The 17577-nt window shown below is 41.7% G+C and overlaps 1 protein-coding gene across 1 annotated transcript; it reads left to right on the forward strand.

The window, feature by feature from the left end:
• The first annotated feature begins 6504 nt into the window (after positions 1–6504).
• dkk3b (dickkopf WNT signaling pathway inhibitor 3b) lies at positions 6505–17069 on the forward strand. Its single transcript, XM_055933554.1, has 7 exons — positions 6505–6796; positions 7191–7316; positions 7506–7583; positions 9920–10012; positions 10379–10523; positions 13792–13942; positions 16824–17069. The coding sequence occupies exons 1-7, from the start codon at positions 6572–6574 to the stop codon at positions 16846–16848; spliced, it is 843 nt and encodes a 280-aa protein (XP_055789529.1). The 5' UTR covers positions 6505–6571; the 3' UTR covers positions 16849–17069.
• Positions 17070–17577: the final 508 nt, after the last annotated feature.

Below are 17577 nucleotides of genomic sequence, written 5' to 3' on the forward strand. Positions count from 1 at the left end.
ACTTGACCGCCCTTCCAAATCATAATTACTAGTGTGACACTCGTCAATAATCACTGAGCTACGACTTCCCTGACATGCTGACCTCTGACGTCACCTACTATTGAAATTATCTCAATAACGGCATTTCGGAAGTTAAATGTAACAACAAAACACTATTTATAAAAGGTTATGTATTAACATGTTTTTTAACACTATAATTTGTTTACAATCGTGATAGCTGCATGTTTAGTTTATCGTTGATGCAGCTTGTTGGCTATTAGCCAGTCTTTGTTTTTCAACGAATGCCTGAATGCCTCCAACTGGTATTTACGACATCACAACTGGTAATTATCACCTTCCCACTAGGTTTTGAACGCAGTATTATTGACAGACGAATCCTGGGACCAACTGTCAGCAACGTTTTCCTATATAGACTATAGAATTGCCAAGGGACACAAACTGTTTAATTTTTACACCGGTTTAAGTATTTTAACAATTGCGTTTAGAAAATGTTTACTTTTGTCTAAATGATACCGCAGTAGATGACATGCACGCAACCATTGGTTGATGCATGCAACGTCTGCGCAGGGGAACACCCCCAACAGATGCCCAAGGCAGCTCCAACCAAACAGTGAACTACAAGGAGCCATTGGGCGCAATCGAGCGGATCACATTTGTCAAGTCCAGGCTGTATCACATCCGGACGTGATTGGGAGTCCCATAGGGCGGCGCACAATTGGCCCAGCGTCGTCCAGGTTAGGCCAGGCTATGCCGTCATTGTAAATAAGAATTTGTTATTTACTGACTTGCCTAGTTAAATAAAGGTTACATTTTTTAAAATTTAAAAATCAGTGACTAATGAATTTTAATAAAGTGTGTTGGATTCATATTTTTTTCCCAACTTGCGTCTACATGTCTGACTGCATGATGTTTAAAGAAATCATATGACCAAAGGTCATGAAGTTTTAACTGCAAGTTTCTGCAGTTGCTCTCCACCAACTTCATCCTGCCTGCATCGTGGAAGGCTCTATTGTCAACTAATCATTAGGGTGTTTTTGTAGGACCCACCCCACAAGAATGTGACCAAAGACATGACTGAAACAGGAAGCAACTGCATGTGGGCCTATATACAAATGAATGCGATATTTGAGTCTCCCGCTCAGTAATTGATTGTAGAATGAACACATATGATTTCAATTTGTGAGTGTGTGATATGTGGGTTGGAGCCATGTATATTTTGGCATTGTAAAGATTTTTTTAAATAAATAATGGCAACACTGCCATGTTGAACATCTCATTCCAAACTCTTGGGCATTAACAAGGATTTGATCCCCCTTTGCTGCTAAAACAGCCTCTACTCTTCTGGGAAGGCTTTCCAATAGATGTTGGAACATTTCTGCAGGCACTTGCTTCTATTCAGCCACAAGAACATTAGTGAGGTTGGGCAATGATGTTGAGCGATTAGGCCTAGCTCGCAATCAGCGGTCCAATTCATCCCAAAGGTGTTCGATGCGGTTGAGGTAAGGTCTCTGTGCAGGTCAGTCAAGTTCTTCCAAACCGATATCGACAAACCCTTTCTGTATGGACCTCGCTTTGTGCATGGGGGCATTGTCATGCTGAAACAGGAAAGGGCCTTCTCCAAACTGTTGCCACAAAGTTGGAATCATAGAATCGTTTATGATGTCATTGCATGCTGTAGCGTTAAGATTTCCCTTTACTGGAACTAAGGTGGCTAGCACACCACGAAAAACAGCCCCAGACCATTATTCCTTCCATACAAAACTTAACAGTTCGCACTATGCATCGAAGTAGGTAGCATTCTCCTGGTATCCGTCAAATCAAGATTTGTCCGTCGGACTGCCAGATGGTGAAGCGTGATTTATCACTCCAGAGAACACGTTTCCACTGCTCCAGAGTCCAATGGCGGCGAGCTTTACACCACTCCAACCGACGCTTGGCATTAAGCATGGTGATCTTAGTCTTGTGTGTGTTTGCTCGGCCATGGAAACCCACTTCATGAAGCTCCAGATGAACAGTTTTTGTGCTGACGTTGCATCCAGAGGCAGATTAGGACTCGGTAGTGAGGACAGATGATTTTTATGCGCTACACGCCTCAGCGGTCCTGTTCTGTGAGCTTGTGTGGCCTACCACTTAGCAGCTGAGCTGCTGTTGCTCCTTGACCTTTCCATTTCGCAATAACAGGACTTACAGTTGACCGGAACAGCTCTAGCATGGCAGAAATTTGATGAACTGACTTGTTGGAAAGGTGGCATCCTATGACAGTGCCACACTGAATGTCATTGAGCTCAAAAAAACATTATACTGCCAATGTTTGTCTATGGAGATTGCATGGCTGTATGCTCAATTTTGTACACCTGTCAGCAACGGGTGTGGCTGAAATATCAGAATCTGTGGTCATAGGACACATTGCCATTGGGAATGGTCACATATTCTGGTGCTAATTGAAACCTCTACCCAATTTCAGTTTTCAGTATTATCAGGGCTGGAATATACAGTACCACTCAAAAGTTTGAACACCTACTCATTCAAGGGTTTTTCTTTCTTCTTACTATTTTCTACATTGTAGAATAATAGTGAATACATCAAAACTATGAAATAACACATATGGAATCATGTAGTAACCAAAAAAGTGTAACCAAAAGACAAATCTAAATATATTTGAGATTCTTCAAAGTAGCCAACCTTTGCCTTGATGTCAGCTTTGCACACTCCTGGCATTCTCTCAACCAGCTTCATGAGGTAGTCACCTGGAATGCATTTCAATTAACAGGTGTGCCTTCTTAAAAGTTCATTTGTGGAATTTCTTTTCTTCTTAATGCATTTGAGTCAATTGTGTTGTGACAAGGTTGGGGTGGTATACAGAAGAGATCCCTATTTGTTAAAAGACAAAGTCCATATTATGGCAAGAACAGCTCAAATAAGCAAAGAGAAATGACAGTCCATCATTACTTTAAGACATGAAGGTCAGTCAATCCGGATAATTTCAAGAACTTTGAAAGTTTCTTCAAATGCAGTCGCAAAAATCATCAAGCGCTATGATGAAACTGTCTCCCATGAGGACCGCAACATGATGATCTCTGCATGTGTAGTTCCCACAGGAGGTGTGATGGTGTGGAGGTGCTTTGCTGGTGATAGTGTCTGTGATTTATTTAGAATTCAAGGCACCCTTAACAAGCATGGCTACCACAGCATTCTGCAGCGATACGCCATCCCATCTGGTTTGCGCTTAGTTGGACGATCATTTGTTTTTCAACAGGACAATAAGCCAAAATACATCTCTAGGCAGTATAAGGGCTATTTCACCAAGAAGGAGAGTGATGGAGTGCTGCATCAGATGACCTGGCCTCCACAATCACCTGACCTCAACCCAATTGAGATGGTTTGGGATGAGTTGGACCGCAGAGTGAAGGAAAAGCAGCCAACAAGTGCTCAGCATATGTGGGAACTCCTTCAAGACCGTTGGAAAAGCATTCCATGTGAAGCTGTTTGAGAGAATGCCAAGAGTGTGCAAAGGTTGGCTACTTTGAAGAATCTAAAATATAAAACATATTTTGATTTGTTTAACACCTTTTTGGTTACTACAGTACATTATTCCCTATGTGTTATTTCTTCATTTTGATGTCTTCACTATTATTCTACAATGTAGAAAATAGTAAAATAAAGAAAAACCCTTGTGTCCAAACTTTTGATTGGTAGTGTAAATGTTTGAGGCCTGGGCTTTGTTTTTTCTGCATTCCATTAGAATGACAATTGCAGAGAAAAGGGACAGGGCAACAACTCTTACTATTCCAAATATTTAATCCTGCAAGATACTTAATTATACAGTATAACTAACTTTTTTTGTCAAAGCAAAGATGCATACATTTGTTTTGCTTGTGCTACATATATCTACAGTATATCGGTCTATATTGGTACACTAATACTAGAAAATGCCCAGTGCACTACTATTCAGAATGTTTTGTTGTTGTTATAAATATATTTTTTAAATTCAGATTTTTCATGGGGTGCTGCAGCACCCTCACCACTCCTACTTCCCGCGGCTATGTATACACCTGTGAAATCATGATTTGTCCAAATAACCATGGACGAAAAATCCAAGCACCGGAACTATACTGCTAGTTAGCGCTCAGTGTCCATAGTATAAAGACAGTTATAAACTGGGTGGTTCGAGCCCTGAAGACTGATTGGCTGTCAGCCTTGGTATATCAAACTGTATACCACGGGTACAACAAAATATTTATTTTTACTGCTCTAATTACATTGGTAACCAGTTTATAATAGTAATAACGTACCTCAGGGTTTGTGGTATATTGCACTCTGCGTTGGACACAGCCCTGTCGTGCATATGAACAGTCCTTAGCCGTGGTATATTGGCCATATACCACACCCGCTCTGGCCTTATTGCTTAAATCTACTGTACCATTTATGTTTATGTTGTCTGCCCACGAGAGATTAGGAAAGACATAACACAAACACACACTCAAGGAGGGCTGGGCACTCCTCCACATTGCATGGTGGTTTATTGCCCAGTGACAGCTGTCCACTTGCAGGGCTTGAGTTCCAGAGACATATCAACTTCTCCTTCTCACACAATAATTTTTCTATTTATTTTATTTCACCTTTATTTAACCAAGTAGGCCAGTTGAGAACAACTTCTCATTTACAACTGCGACCTGGCCAAGATAAAGCAAAGCAGTGCGACAAAAACAACAGAGTTACACATAAACAAACGTACAGTCAATAACACAAAAGAAAAGAAAAATAGAAAAATCTATGTACAGTGTGTGCTAACGTAGATGAGTAGGGAAGTAGGCAATAAATAGGCTCTAGAGACAAAAATAATAAAAATGTAGCATTAATATTGGAGTGATAGATGTGCAGATGATGATGTGCAAGTAGAGATTCTGGGGTGCAAAAGAGCAAGAGGATAAGTAATATAATGGGTATGAGGTAGTCGGGTGTGCTATTTACAGATTGGCTGTGTACAGGTGCAGTGATCGATAAGCTGCTCAGACAGCTGATGCTTAAAGTTAGTGAGGGAGATATAAGACTCCAGCTTCAGAGATTTTTGCAATTCGTTCCAGTCATTGGCAGCAGAGAATTGGAAGGAAAGGAGGCCAAAGGAAGTGTTGGCTTTGGGGATGACCAGTGCAATATACCTGCTGGAGCGCATGCTACGGGTGGGTGTTGCTATGGTGACCAGTGAGCTGAAATAAGGTGGGGCTTTACCTAGCAAAGACTTATAGATGACCTGGAGCCAGTGGGTTTGGCGACAGGTCGCAGTGGTGGGTAGTATATGGGGCTTTGGTGACAAAACGGATGGCACTGTGATAGACTACATCCAGTTTGCTGAGTAGAGTGTTGGAGGCTATTTTGTAAATGCCTTGATCGTCATTGCACAAAATCGTCACTGCACGTCATTGCACAAAATGGTATGCAGCATCATCTGGATATGTGTGCAACAAAAGTTTAACATTCATCTTATGCTACCATTTCTGTCAAGCAGTTTACGCATTCAGTTTGATGCATACGTTCGATAAATCCAACACATGCCCCACAGAGAACTCACTGCAACTGCCTCTGCAACACAATGGTGCAAGGTAAATGTAGCGTTCCATTGGAAATTAATGGACTTCTGGTGTACCAAAATGCAATGACACTGTCAGTGTGTTCGAGGAGTAACATATTAAAGCTTCTGTTTGACAAAGCAGCCACACAGCAAAGTGAATCTAGATATGATCAATGAGCTATGTATGATAAGCACATTTCAAGAGGGGGCCAATTGGCCTAGGGGCCTCTGTGAGTACCTACAAGTGAGTTATGGATCCCATACATTTGAAATATGGAAACATATTGTAAAAATAAATAATCAAATAACTATCAAAGATCATTTGATTGTGTAAAAAAGTGTTGTTTTCGTTGAATTTTCCCACGGAATCATACTGATCGTATGTCCCTTGACTACATGCGTCTGAAAAAATGATTAGACCTACATACCCATCTACAGGACACACAGTGCTATTGCAAATCCGCCATATATACTGTCTATATATGGTCACGCTACCGGCACAGCATAGACAACTCTGTCAACTTCACGCTCTCTGCATTTCACGCTACATAAAGAAAGTTTAAAAAAATATGAGAAATGTGCTGCTTCCAAAATGTATTTTTACTTAGCCAGTGATATGCTATTGCGTTTTAAGCATATAAATCCATAATAGTAGTCCTAGGGCCTATAATGAATGTATGGTGATAGTGTGAACAAAATAATAGGTGAATTCTAGTGTTAAAAAATGTAACATCCAAAGACAATATACTTAAGGTAAGAAAATTAAGGGACATTTTTAATTATCATCACCATCAATAGAAGCAGCAGCAAAAATAGAATCAGAATCCCAATAACCATTTAGATAATACATTCTGGATCCCAATAGTTTGGCTTTATACTTACCATAGATCCCGTTAAAAATACCATGATTCTTTTTCCGGTTTCTTTTTTCCCTTCTGAGTTTCCAAATAAAACAGCTGTGCTTTGTGTGCGTCAGCGTCCTTGCATGCTGTTGGTACAAGTATGTCTGGTCCCACCACGAGGATGATGCAGGTTGCAGCGCTTACTTTTTGTTTGTGTTTAGGGAATGGAATCTCGAGCCCGAAGACCATCCCGGACATCCCGATAACTGGTGTTAGTTTCGAGGACCATTTGAATGGAGGTCACGCGACTCTAAAAGACATTTTCCGAGAGGTGGAGATGTTGATGGAGGACACGCAGCACGTACTGGAGGAAGCTGTGGAGCAGGTAAACGTTCCATTCTACTATATGTAATAATACACTAGAATTCAATAGACTACCCTTTTAATTATTTTTAATAGCAGACTATTTACAATACGTGTTTAATTACAGGGAAACTTTTGACTTTGTGGCCATGGGTAGAGCCAGGCTGTATTTTTTTTTAAATACCTGATTTAATAGCCTGTAGCCTGCTTTCCTTGTAGTCTACGCCCCCCGCCCCCCCCAGTTGTTGGTAAATATTAATGTACTGTATGTCTGTATTGTACTTTAAGTGCTATTTAATAAATGAAAGGATTTAAATTGTATGTTGCATATGCATGGTCTATCATAGAACCAGAGAAAAAAACTGGAACAAACAAGATGTGCTCACAATTTTAATGTTTATCACTTTTTCTCATAGATGGTCAATGAGAGTGCCAAATCATTGCTTAATATACAGGATTTGCTTCCGAACTACCACAATGAGACCAGTACATATAGGGACAACAGGAACCACACTGTTTACAACGCGGAGAGAATTGACAAGGTAGGTGCACTACAAACAGGGTGAGGTAATGATGCAAGATCATGTGTGGATGCATGTCACAAGTCATCAACATGTACATTTTATCTGGATGTTTTATATTCTAGAGGGAGATCAGACAACAATGGTTGGTTAGTTTGGCATTACATTTTTAGGTTTTCTGACAAGGAAAGTATCCGGTTTCTCTTCTAGGAAACGGACAACAGAACAGGGGGAACTCACTTCCAGACCCATATCGAGATCAATGGCCAATGGAACGAAGTTGAACATGTGAGTTTGTATTATATCTTTTTTGATTTGTTAGGTGCTGAAAAAAGGATTGCAGGGAGTTTAATGCAAACCAATTTGAGGTAAGAGGTGTTTCAGCTTCCAAACAGCTGGGTACTGATCATCAGAACAATCCAATGACAGTTATTGTATTCAGACAAGGATGTTTGTATATGTTGAATAATAGCCAGATGGAATGGAGACCATAGCAGGGTATGACCTTTGAAGAAACCGAGTCAGTCACATGATGACTACACAGATGTGATCTCTCTGTCTCACACTCCATAACCTCGTCCCCACGCTAGAGGAAGTGTATGCTAATTAAAACCTTAGATGTTTCAATATTTTCTCTGGGAATTTTTAGGTCAAAGTTTTATCTCCTGAATATGCTGGAATTTAAGTGCAATTGATCCCAAACCTGATGATATGCATTGTTTGGATACTATGTGATATACCTAAGTAAGTTTATTAAGGTGGAGCATCAAGACAATTAAGTTAATTGCTATTCCTCTAAAACAAATGGGAAAGCCTGTTGATTAACTTAAACCCAGCTGTTCTACTATTGCCTATTTTCCTCTGCTCTTGTCTTTTGTTAACCTTTTCCTCATCTAACAGCTCATTATGCAAGGAAGGAGGGAACTGGGTACAGTCATTTTTGTTTTGAGACTGAAACCATGTATCCTGTTGCCACAGTTTCAAACCAGTGTTCTTTTCCAAGTCATTTCTCAGCTACTGCAGGAAACCTAAAAAGACAGAACTCTTTTCAATGTTGTGAATAGATTGTCTTTCTTTTAAAATAAATGAGATCATAGTGTATTTTAAAGAGGTGGCCATATACTTTTTAAAAACATGAACACCAATATTAAGCCATTATTCCACAGGCTGTTTCACCATTGGAGATTTTATGGCAGTGTTTTGATCTTTTTCCTTTCTTGGCATCATAACAGAATGTGGTTGAATTAATAGACAGGAAAAAAATGCATGGAAACAGCCTGCTGGAAACCTCAAATGACTTGCACTTGGGTCATTTTACTTTTTAGAAACTTGTGTCTACTTAATTTTGCTGCTGTGTGGGCTGCTCCACAGAGATATGTTTGGTTAAATATTTAGTGGGGGGAAAATGTTCTGCTTTGGGAAAAATGAAGAGCAGTTCTATGCACAGTATGATGCCTAAACAGCTGTGCTTCATCAACAGAATTACAGGCTATTAGTGTTGGTGAGCAGCATGTCTTCCCCAGTGTCTCCTCCAGTCCCCCAACAATCAGTTATCCTGTCTGGCGAACTGGGAAGCCTTTTTTCTACTGAAGCTTTTGCAGAGATATTCTTATGTTTTAATGTCACGTGCACAAGTACAGTGAAATGCCTTCATTGCAAACTCAACAATGCAGTAATCATCACAAAAAAATTACAGAAGGTAGAACAAAAACACACAATAAAGCAAGAAGCTATATCCTATATATGTATTGTTACTTCATGTGAGCTACGGGGTTGGCTGAGATGGATTTGAGTGGTACGCAGTGAAGGAAATTCTTACTGTTGATGGTTGCCAGACTGCTGTTAGTGACACAACCCGCATCTGTCTAGACTAGTCCAGGCTGCCATGGAGCTGTGTTTGATCCTGCCTGTTATTTGATACAGTACATGTCTTTGTGGTTCAATGGAGTGTAAAAGAGATTGAAACAAAAACACATAATACACTGTGTATGCTCACATCTTGACTTCCCACAATGGAAATAATTATGTAATGATGGAGCACACCACACACAGCCAATGTTTTGAAACAATAAATGGTTCAGGTTTATTCATGGCAAGTGAATCGGGCACTGTTTGTGTAGTGAAATGCTGTATTCTCATGTTGCTAGGTGTGGGAGAAGACCGTGTTAGGCATATCCACAGACCCGTCAGGTCTCCAATCTCCGTAGCCAAGTGCTCTTGGGAGCTCTCTGACAAAGTATGTTGTTTTTGTAAGCCTGCTGAGTTTCCCCGACTCCACATAGCATGAAGAGATAAAGTTAATCACGAGGTTTAGATGACTGATTTTGGCAGAAGCCGTTTCCTCAGGCCGATGGAGGGCCAGTGTTCAGGTCAGTTGTTCAGTCTGTAACAAGAACACCATTTAACTGGAATTTCCTGATTTTTAGCCATCAATCCATCTGTACTCATTGTAAAGGTCTATGCACATCCCTTAATGAGCAAAGCATTTGTGTGAAAACAAACGTTGCGGAAATTGGACAGGCTAATAAAACAGGGAATATGGGTGTACCTGTGTGGGAGGGGGGTTGGATGGTGTGTTGTGTGGATGCTGGTTGGTCCTGTCTGAATGTGATTTCTCTTACCAGGAATGTATGCTTGATGAAGATTGTGGTAAGAACAGTTACTGCCTATATGAGATAGTAAGCTCCAAGTGCCTCCCCTGCAGAGATGTTGATATGGTGAGTCTCTTTTTTGGGGATTAACATCTTATTTTCATCCCAATCCTGAGTCAAAATTCAGCCTTAAATTGAGAAATGGAAATGAAAGGGATGTAAACAAATGCAATGAACCCAAGTTAGTTGTGTACTTCTGATACTCCAGATCTTGTGAAGTTCTAGATCAGGGATGGGCATCTTTGATGGGGGTGGGGGCCACAAAAAAATCAGAACTACTCATGAGGGTCTGCAGTGGCTTGTGGGTCTGCATACCCACATCAATACACTCATTTGGTCTGCGGGCCATCCCTGGTCTAGATTATGTCTCTGATTACAGCTTGTTCCAATCACAAAAAATGACTATTACTAATGTGTTTTTTTTTTTTTAAGACCTGCACAAAGGATGAAGAGTGTTGTTCAGACCAGATGTGTGTGTGGGGACAGTGCACTAAGAATGCCACCAAGGGCAATGCAGGCTGCATCTGTCAGTACCAGAGTGACTGTAAGCCAAAACACTGCTGTGCCATTCTCAAAGGTATATGGTCAAACACACATTCAGTGCCCAAAAACCTATCTATTGAATTAACTGTTCAAGGTATTGTTTGTGTGAAAGTATGTTGTTACTTACTGGTCCTCTTTTTTTTTTTTTCTCTCTCTCTCCTGTACCCATGATTCTAAATGAACCTTTCATTGGTATCACTGGTGCTCCCATCTTTAAAAAGTTAGTAGTCCAAACTATAGGAGTAGCAGAAAGAAAGGCCACAATATATTAATCCTACTTTTTTTTTTTAAAGGTCCAATGAACCTTTAAAAAAGGTTACTACATGATTCCATATTAGTTATTTCATAGTTTGTCTTCACTATTATTTCTACAATGTAGAAAATAGTAAAAATAAATGGCAAAAACCCTGGAATGAGTAAGTGTAACAGTTTAACTTTATGGTGATAGTGGCCACCTCACCCTTGTTTTGGTACAGCGCTGACAGATGTGGCTGGGGAAAAGTAACCACTCAAATGTATAGACAGAGCTATGGATGCAAGGACTGACCATCCATGAGAAATTATAGTTTTGTCCATGCTTTGAGGCTATACAGTGTTGTGTACAATGACATTGTTTACAAATAGTGGAGTAAAACAAGCTTGTATTTTGGGCTCTGATGGTATCACGCCCTGGCCTTAGTATTATTTGTTTGATTTATTATTTTAGTTAGGTCAGGGTGTGACATGGGGCATGTGTGTATTTTGGGGTATTATATGGTAGAGGGGGTGTTTGTTGTAGTTTATGGTTTTGTGTTAAGTGTATGTGTCTAGCTGTGTCTATGTTGGGTGTAGTTCTAGGAAAGTCTATGGTGGCCGGAATGGGTTCTCAATTAGAGACAGCTGATTTCGGTTGTCTCTAATTGGGAGCCATATTTAAGGCTGCCATAGGCTTTAGCTGTTTGTGGGTCATTGTTTGTGTATATGTATGTCGAAACGTAAGTAGTTTGTGTGTGCACTTGCGTTTTAGATTTCACGATTGTTTGTTTTGTTAGTTGGTATAAGTGTTACGTGTTCATCTTCGTCGTTGTGAAATAAAAGAAGATGTATTCAAGTTATGTTGCGCCTTGGTCCTCTCGTTCATGTCAACGCGATCGTGACAGGTGGGTAAGAAAGTTTAAAGGCCCAATGCAGCTGTTTTTATATCAGTATCAAATCATTTATGGGTAACTTCCTTCCCCGGGAGGAAGAGCAGCTCTGTCTTGCCGAGGTTCAGCTTGAGGTGGTGATCCGTCATCCACACTGATATGTCTGCCAGACATGCAGAGATGCGATTCGCCACCTGGTCATCAGAAGGGGGAAAGGAGAAGATTAATTGTGTGTCGTCTGCATAGCAATGATAGGAGAGACCATGTGAGGTTATGACAGAGCCAAGTGACTTGGTGTATAGCGAGAATAGGAGAGGGCCTAGAACAGAGCCCTGGGGGACACCAGTGGTGAGAGCGCGTGGTGAGGAGACAGATTCTCGCCACGCCACCTGGTAGGAGCGACCTGTCAGGTAGGACGCAATCCAAGCGTGGGCCGCGCCGGAGATGCCCAACTCGGAGAGGGTGGAGAGGAGGATCTGATGGTTCACAGTATCGAAGGCAGCCGATAGGTCTAGAAGGATGAGAGCAGAGGAGAGAGAGTTAGCTTTAGCAGTGCGGAGCGCCTCCGTGATACAGAGAAGAGCAGTCTCAGTTGAGTGACTAGTCTTGAAACCTGACTGATTTGGATCAAGAAGGTCATTCTGAGAGAGATAGCAGGAGAGCTGGCCAAGGACGGCACGTTCAAGAGTTTTGGAGAGAAAAGAAAGAAGGGATACTGGTCTGTAGTTGTTGACATCGGAGGGATCGAGTGTAGGTTTTTTCAGAAGGGGTGCAACTCTCGCTCTCTTGAAGACGGAAGGGACGTAGCCAGCGGTCAAGGATGAGTTGATGAGCGAGGTGAGGTAAGGGAGAAGGTCTCCGGAAATGGTCTGGAGAAGAGAGGAGGGGATAGGGTCAAGCGGGCAGGTTGTTGGGCGGCCGGCCGTCACAAGACGCGAGATTTCATCTGGAGAGAGAGGGGAGAAAGAGGTCAGAGCACAGGGTAGAGCAGTGAGCAGAACCAGCGGTGTCGTTTGACTTAGCAAACGAGGATCGGATGTCGTCGACCTTCTTTTCGAAATGGTTGACGAAGTCGTCTGCAGAGAGGGAGGAGGGGGGGGAGGGGGAGGAGGATTCAGGAGGGAGGAGAAGGTGGCAAAGAGCTTCCTAGGGTTAGAGGCAGATGCTTGGAATTTAGAGTGGTAGAAAGTGGCTTTAGCAGCAGAGACAGGAGAGGAAAATGTAGAGAGGAGGGAGTGAAAGGATGCCAGGTCCGCAGGGAGGCGAGTTTTCCTCCATTTCCGCTCGGCTGCCCGGAGCCCTGTTCTGTGAGCTCGCAATGAGTCGTCGAGCCACGGAGCGGGAGGGGAGGACCGAGCCGGCCTGGAGGATAGGGGACGATATGGTTGATTTAAATTACCAAATGTGTACGCAAATTCATGATTTAAAATAAAATGTGTCTGCTTAAACACAGGATCAAAGCCACCCTCGTCTCCCCCTTAGCAATTGTGTGACAATTATTTTATTTTTCTTGTGATGAGTTGTCCTGGCGGTGGAGAAAATACATTTTCCTGCAGTTCCACACCTTTTGCATTGACTTGATGCCATGTTCATATATCTGGGTGACTAACAAACTCAATGGGGGCCCCCTGCAGGTCAGAGCACCTGTGCAAGTGCCCTGGGTTCCTGGTCTTTAATTATCCCATGTCAGCTAACATGTTTAGATAGCTGGCTAGACCTAGCAATCTAAACATGTTAGCTGACATGGGCTAATTGAGTGACTGACATAGCACAAGTAAAACTGCTGATGCACTACCATAATTTTTTTGGGGGGGGTTCCCTAGTGGCCACGGGACCCTAAGCAGCCTCTTATGTCGCTTATTTGTATCAGACAAACACAAATGTAACAACTTTGCTTGCTCCCAATGACACATTGTCATTTAATATATCTGGATGAATATTTTTCTAGGCTACCAAATCAGCATTCCAGGTGCACTGCACGGCACAGCTAAATATTTAGGAGCATATGTGACCAATACTGTTGCAAATTAGAGCCCAGCCTGTACCCACTTAATTCTTTCCTATGAGGTTCATGCATTCCCCTTCTAATATGCTTTCTTCACCCCTTGTCCCCCTCTTACAATCCTCATCTCCTCTTCTTCCCCACCTCTCTCTCTGTCCTTCTCATGGTGGTTGCAGAGCTGCTCTTCCCAGTGTGCCAGCCCAGGCCGGATAAGGGTGAAGCATGCAACAGCCACCCTAATTTGCTGATGGACATGCTGTCCTGGGACGTGGAGGGTCCGAGGGAATACTGCCTCTGTGCTGGCGGGCTCCACTGCCAACCCCATGGGTAAGAGCATTTCTAATCCTCATAAAACACCTGTGATTGTTGCATATGGGTCTGTCAGCTTTTCCCATTACAAAAAAAGAAAAACAATTGCAATATATTTTTACCGCTACATTATTTAGGATACATGTTATACATTTAAAATACATTCCAACATCTTATGTAAAACATCACAAAATGTTAAATGCATCAGAAAAATTTATTTTAATGCATTTAAAAATATTTTGAAATTTTCACATGTAGTTATACAGTACCAGTCAAAAGTTGACACATCTACTCATTCCATGTAACGGTGCGTAGAGTGATGGGTGTGGAGTCAGGCGCAGAGGATTTGGAAAACTCTTTATTTCCGTTCAATCACCACGCACAAAGAGGGTGACGCCGAACACAGGAGTACAACACTCCAATAATGTACTACACAGGCACATACGCTGTACAGCGGACAATCCAAAAAAACAGGAACACTCCTTGACCAAAAAACAGCAAACAATCCCGCACGAACACAGGCGGGCTAACTGAACTTAAATAACCCCAACCCAAAACCCAAACAAGGAACAGGTGAAACCAATTAGACCCAACAAAACGAAAAGGGGAAAAAGGGATCGGTAGCAGCTAGTAGACCGGTGACGACGACCGCCGAGCACCACCCGAACGGGAAGGGGTGCCACCTTCGGTGACATTCCAGGGGTTTTCTCTTATTTTTACTGTTTTCTCCATTGTAGAATAGTGAATACATCAACACTATGAAATAACACATGGAATCATGTAGTAACCAAAAAAGTGTTAAACAAATCAAAATAGATTTGAGATTCTTCAAGTAGCCACCCTTTGCTTTGATGACAGCTTTGCACACTCTAGGCATTCTCTCAACCAGCTTCATGACATAGTCACCTGGAATGCATTTCAATTAACAGGTGTGCCATGTACTTTAAGACATGAAGGTCAGTCAATGTGGAACATTTCAAAGAACTTTGAAAGCACTATGAAGAAACTGGCTCTCATGAGGACCGCCACAGGAAAGGAAGACCCAGAGTTACGTCTGCTGCAGAGGATAAGTTCATTAGAGTTAACTGCACCTCAGATTGCAGCCAAAATAAATGCTTCAGAGTTCAAGTAACAGACACATCTCAACATCAGCTGTTCAGAGGAAACTGCGTAAATCAGGCCTTCCATGGTCAAATTCCTGCGAAGAGACCACTACTAAAGGACCAAAAAGAAGCGACTTGCTTGGGCCAAGAAACGCAAGCAATGGACATTAAACCGGTGGAAATATGTCCTTTCGTCTGAGTCCCAAATTTGAGATTTTTGGTTCCAACCGCTGTGTCTTTGTGAGACACTGAGTAGGTGAAAGGATGATCTCCGCATGTGTGGTTCCCACTGTGAAGCATGAAGGTGTGGGGGTGCTTTGCTGGTGACACTGTCAGTGATTTATTTAGAATTCAAGACACACTTAACCAGCATGGCTACCCCAGCATTCTGCAGCGACACGCCATCCCACCTGGTTTGAGCTTAGTCCCACTATCATTTGTTTTACAACCGGACAATGACCCAACACACACCTCCAGGCTGTGTCAGGGCTATTTGACCAAGAAGGATGGAGAGCTGTATCAGATGACCTGGCATCCACAATCCATAAGTTTGCAAAGCTGTCATCGAGGCAAAGGGTGGTTGCTTTGAAGAATCTCAAATATAAAACGTATCGGTTTGTTTAACACTTTTTGTCTTATTACTACATGATTCCATATCTGTTAATTTAATGGTTTTGCTATCTTCTTTTATTCTACAATGAAGAAAATAGTAAAAATAAAGAAAAACCCTTGAATGAGTAGGTGTGTCCAAACTTTTGACTGGTACTGTATAGTTGTTTAAATGGATAGTGGCCTCCTGAGTGGTGCAGCGGTCTAAGGTGTTACTACAGACCTGGGTTCATTCCCGGGCTGTGTCACACAATTTGCCCAGCGTCGTCCGGGTTAGGGGAGAGTTTGGCCGGGGCGCTTTACTTAGCTCATCGCGCCCTAGAAACTCCTCGTGGCGGGCCGGGTGCCCGCCAGTTGAACAGTGTTTTCTCCGACACATTGGTGCGGCTGGCTACCTTGTTTAGGAGCGTGATTAGGGGGGTCATGTTTTGGAGGACGCATGACTCCATTTTTGCCTCTCCCGAGCGCTTTAGGGATTTGCAGTGATGAGAGAAGATTGAAAAAGGGGGATAAAATACAAAAAGTTTAAAATATATCGATTTAAATGTAAAATAATAATAAAAACAGCCTAGTGCCTGATCTCAGGCATTTTTGTTTCATTATTTAATTAAGCTGGAGGCACTTAATTTAGTTTGTTTTACAACTTGAGATGGGGAGAAAATGTTTTATGAAGTTGAACGTGCTATTTTTGACCATGTTAAAATTTGGTGAATTTTTATTTTTTATTTTTACTCACAATGACAGATCAAATTATCACTGCCAAAGTTTTGGCTTGATGACCCAAAAACATTACTCTTTACATATTGATCAATGGAGAAATTTCAGAAGCCAAATTAGGAACAACTTTGACTAATGTCATAGCCATCCATTTTACTATTTAATATTGTAAGGCATTCCATGAATTTCAGCAAACGTATTTACGTGACGTGTTATATCAAACTAGGCAAGTCAGTTAAGAACAAATTCTTATTTACAATGACGGCCTACCCCGGCCAAACCCAGACGACACTGGGCCAATTGTGCGCCGCCCTATGGGACTCCCAATCACGCCTGGATGTGATACAGCCTGGAATGGAACCAGGAACTGCCTCTTGTACTTAGACGCAGTGCCTTAGACCGCTGTGCCACTCGGGAGCCATATTGAAATGTATAAAAAATGTATATGGGTTTTACTAACTTTGTTTCAGACGCGGATCCCTGTGTGTGAACTAGGTGACCACCAGATACAGTGAAGAGGACTAATGCCTTAAGATGAGACATGGTTGTGTGTTTTCTGAAAACTTCTGACTGGACTCTAGTATCGGTCTGGCATTGTTAGACAGACAATGGCCTAACCAGATGAAAATGGTGCCGACAGATGTGTTCTCAATCACATCAACTAACCAAGCAAAGCACTCATGATGTAATTTGAATAAATAAACATTTTTCTTGTATTTACTTTCCAGCTATTACTACTGATATTACAGGCCAGTGATATTTGTAATCTCACACTAGATGGCGGCATTATACACGCATCTGATGTCCTGTTTGATGTTGAATCCTCTGTCTGTTCTTTAGTTGTGACTCAGACAGTGATGCTTGAGGTAGAAAGACAACATTCTGTTGACTCTGTATGTAGGTTAATCTGGTTTAACAGTTGTATTGCACACAAACATGCACGTCATAGAACACATTGGGAATGGTCACATATTCTGGTGCTAATTGAAACTTCTACCCAATTTCAGTTTCCAGTATGATCAGGGCTGGAATATACATTACCAGTCAAATGTTAGGACACCTACTCCAGTCAAGGGTTTTTCCTTCTTACTATTTTCTACATTGTAGAATAAGTGAATACATCAAAACTATGACATAACACATGGACTCATGTAGCAACCAAAAAGTGTTAAACAAATCAAAATATATTTGAGATTCTCCAAAGTAGCCACCCTTTTCCTTGAC

This window comes from Salvelinus fontinalis, chromosome 9 (assembly GCF_029448725.1).
Source record: "Salvelinus fontinalis isolate EN_2023a chromosome 9, ASM2944872v1, whole genome shotgun sequence".
NCBI lineage: Eukaryota > Metazoa > Chordata > Actinopteri > Salmoniformes > Salmonidae > Salvelinus > Salvelinus fontinalis.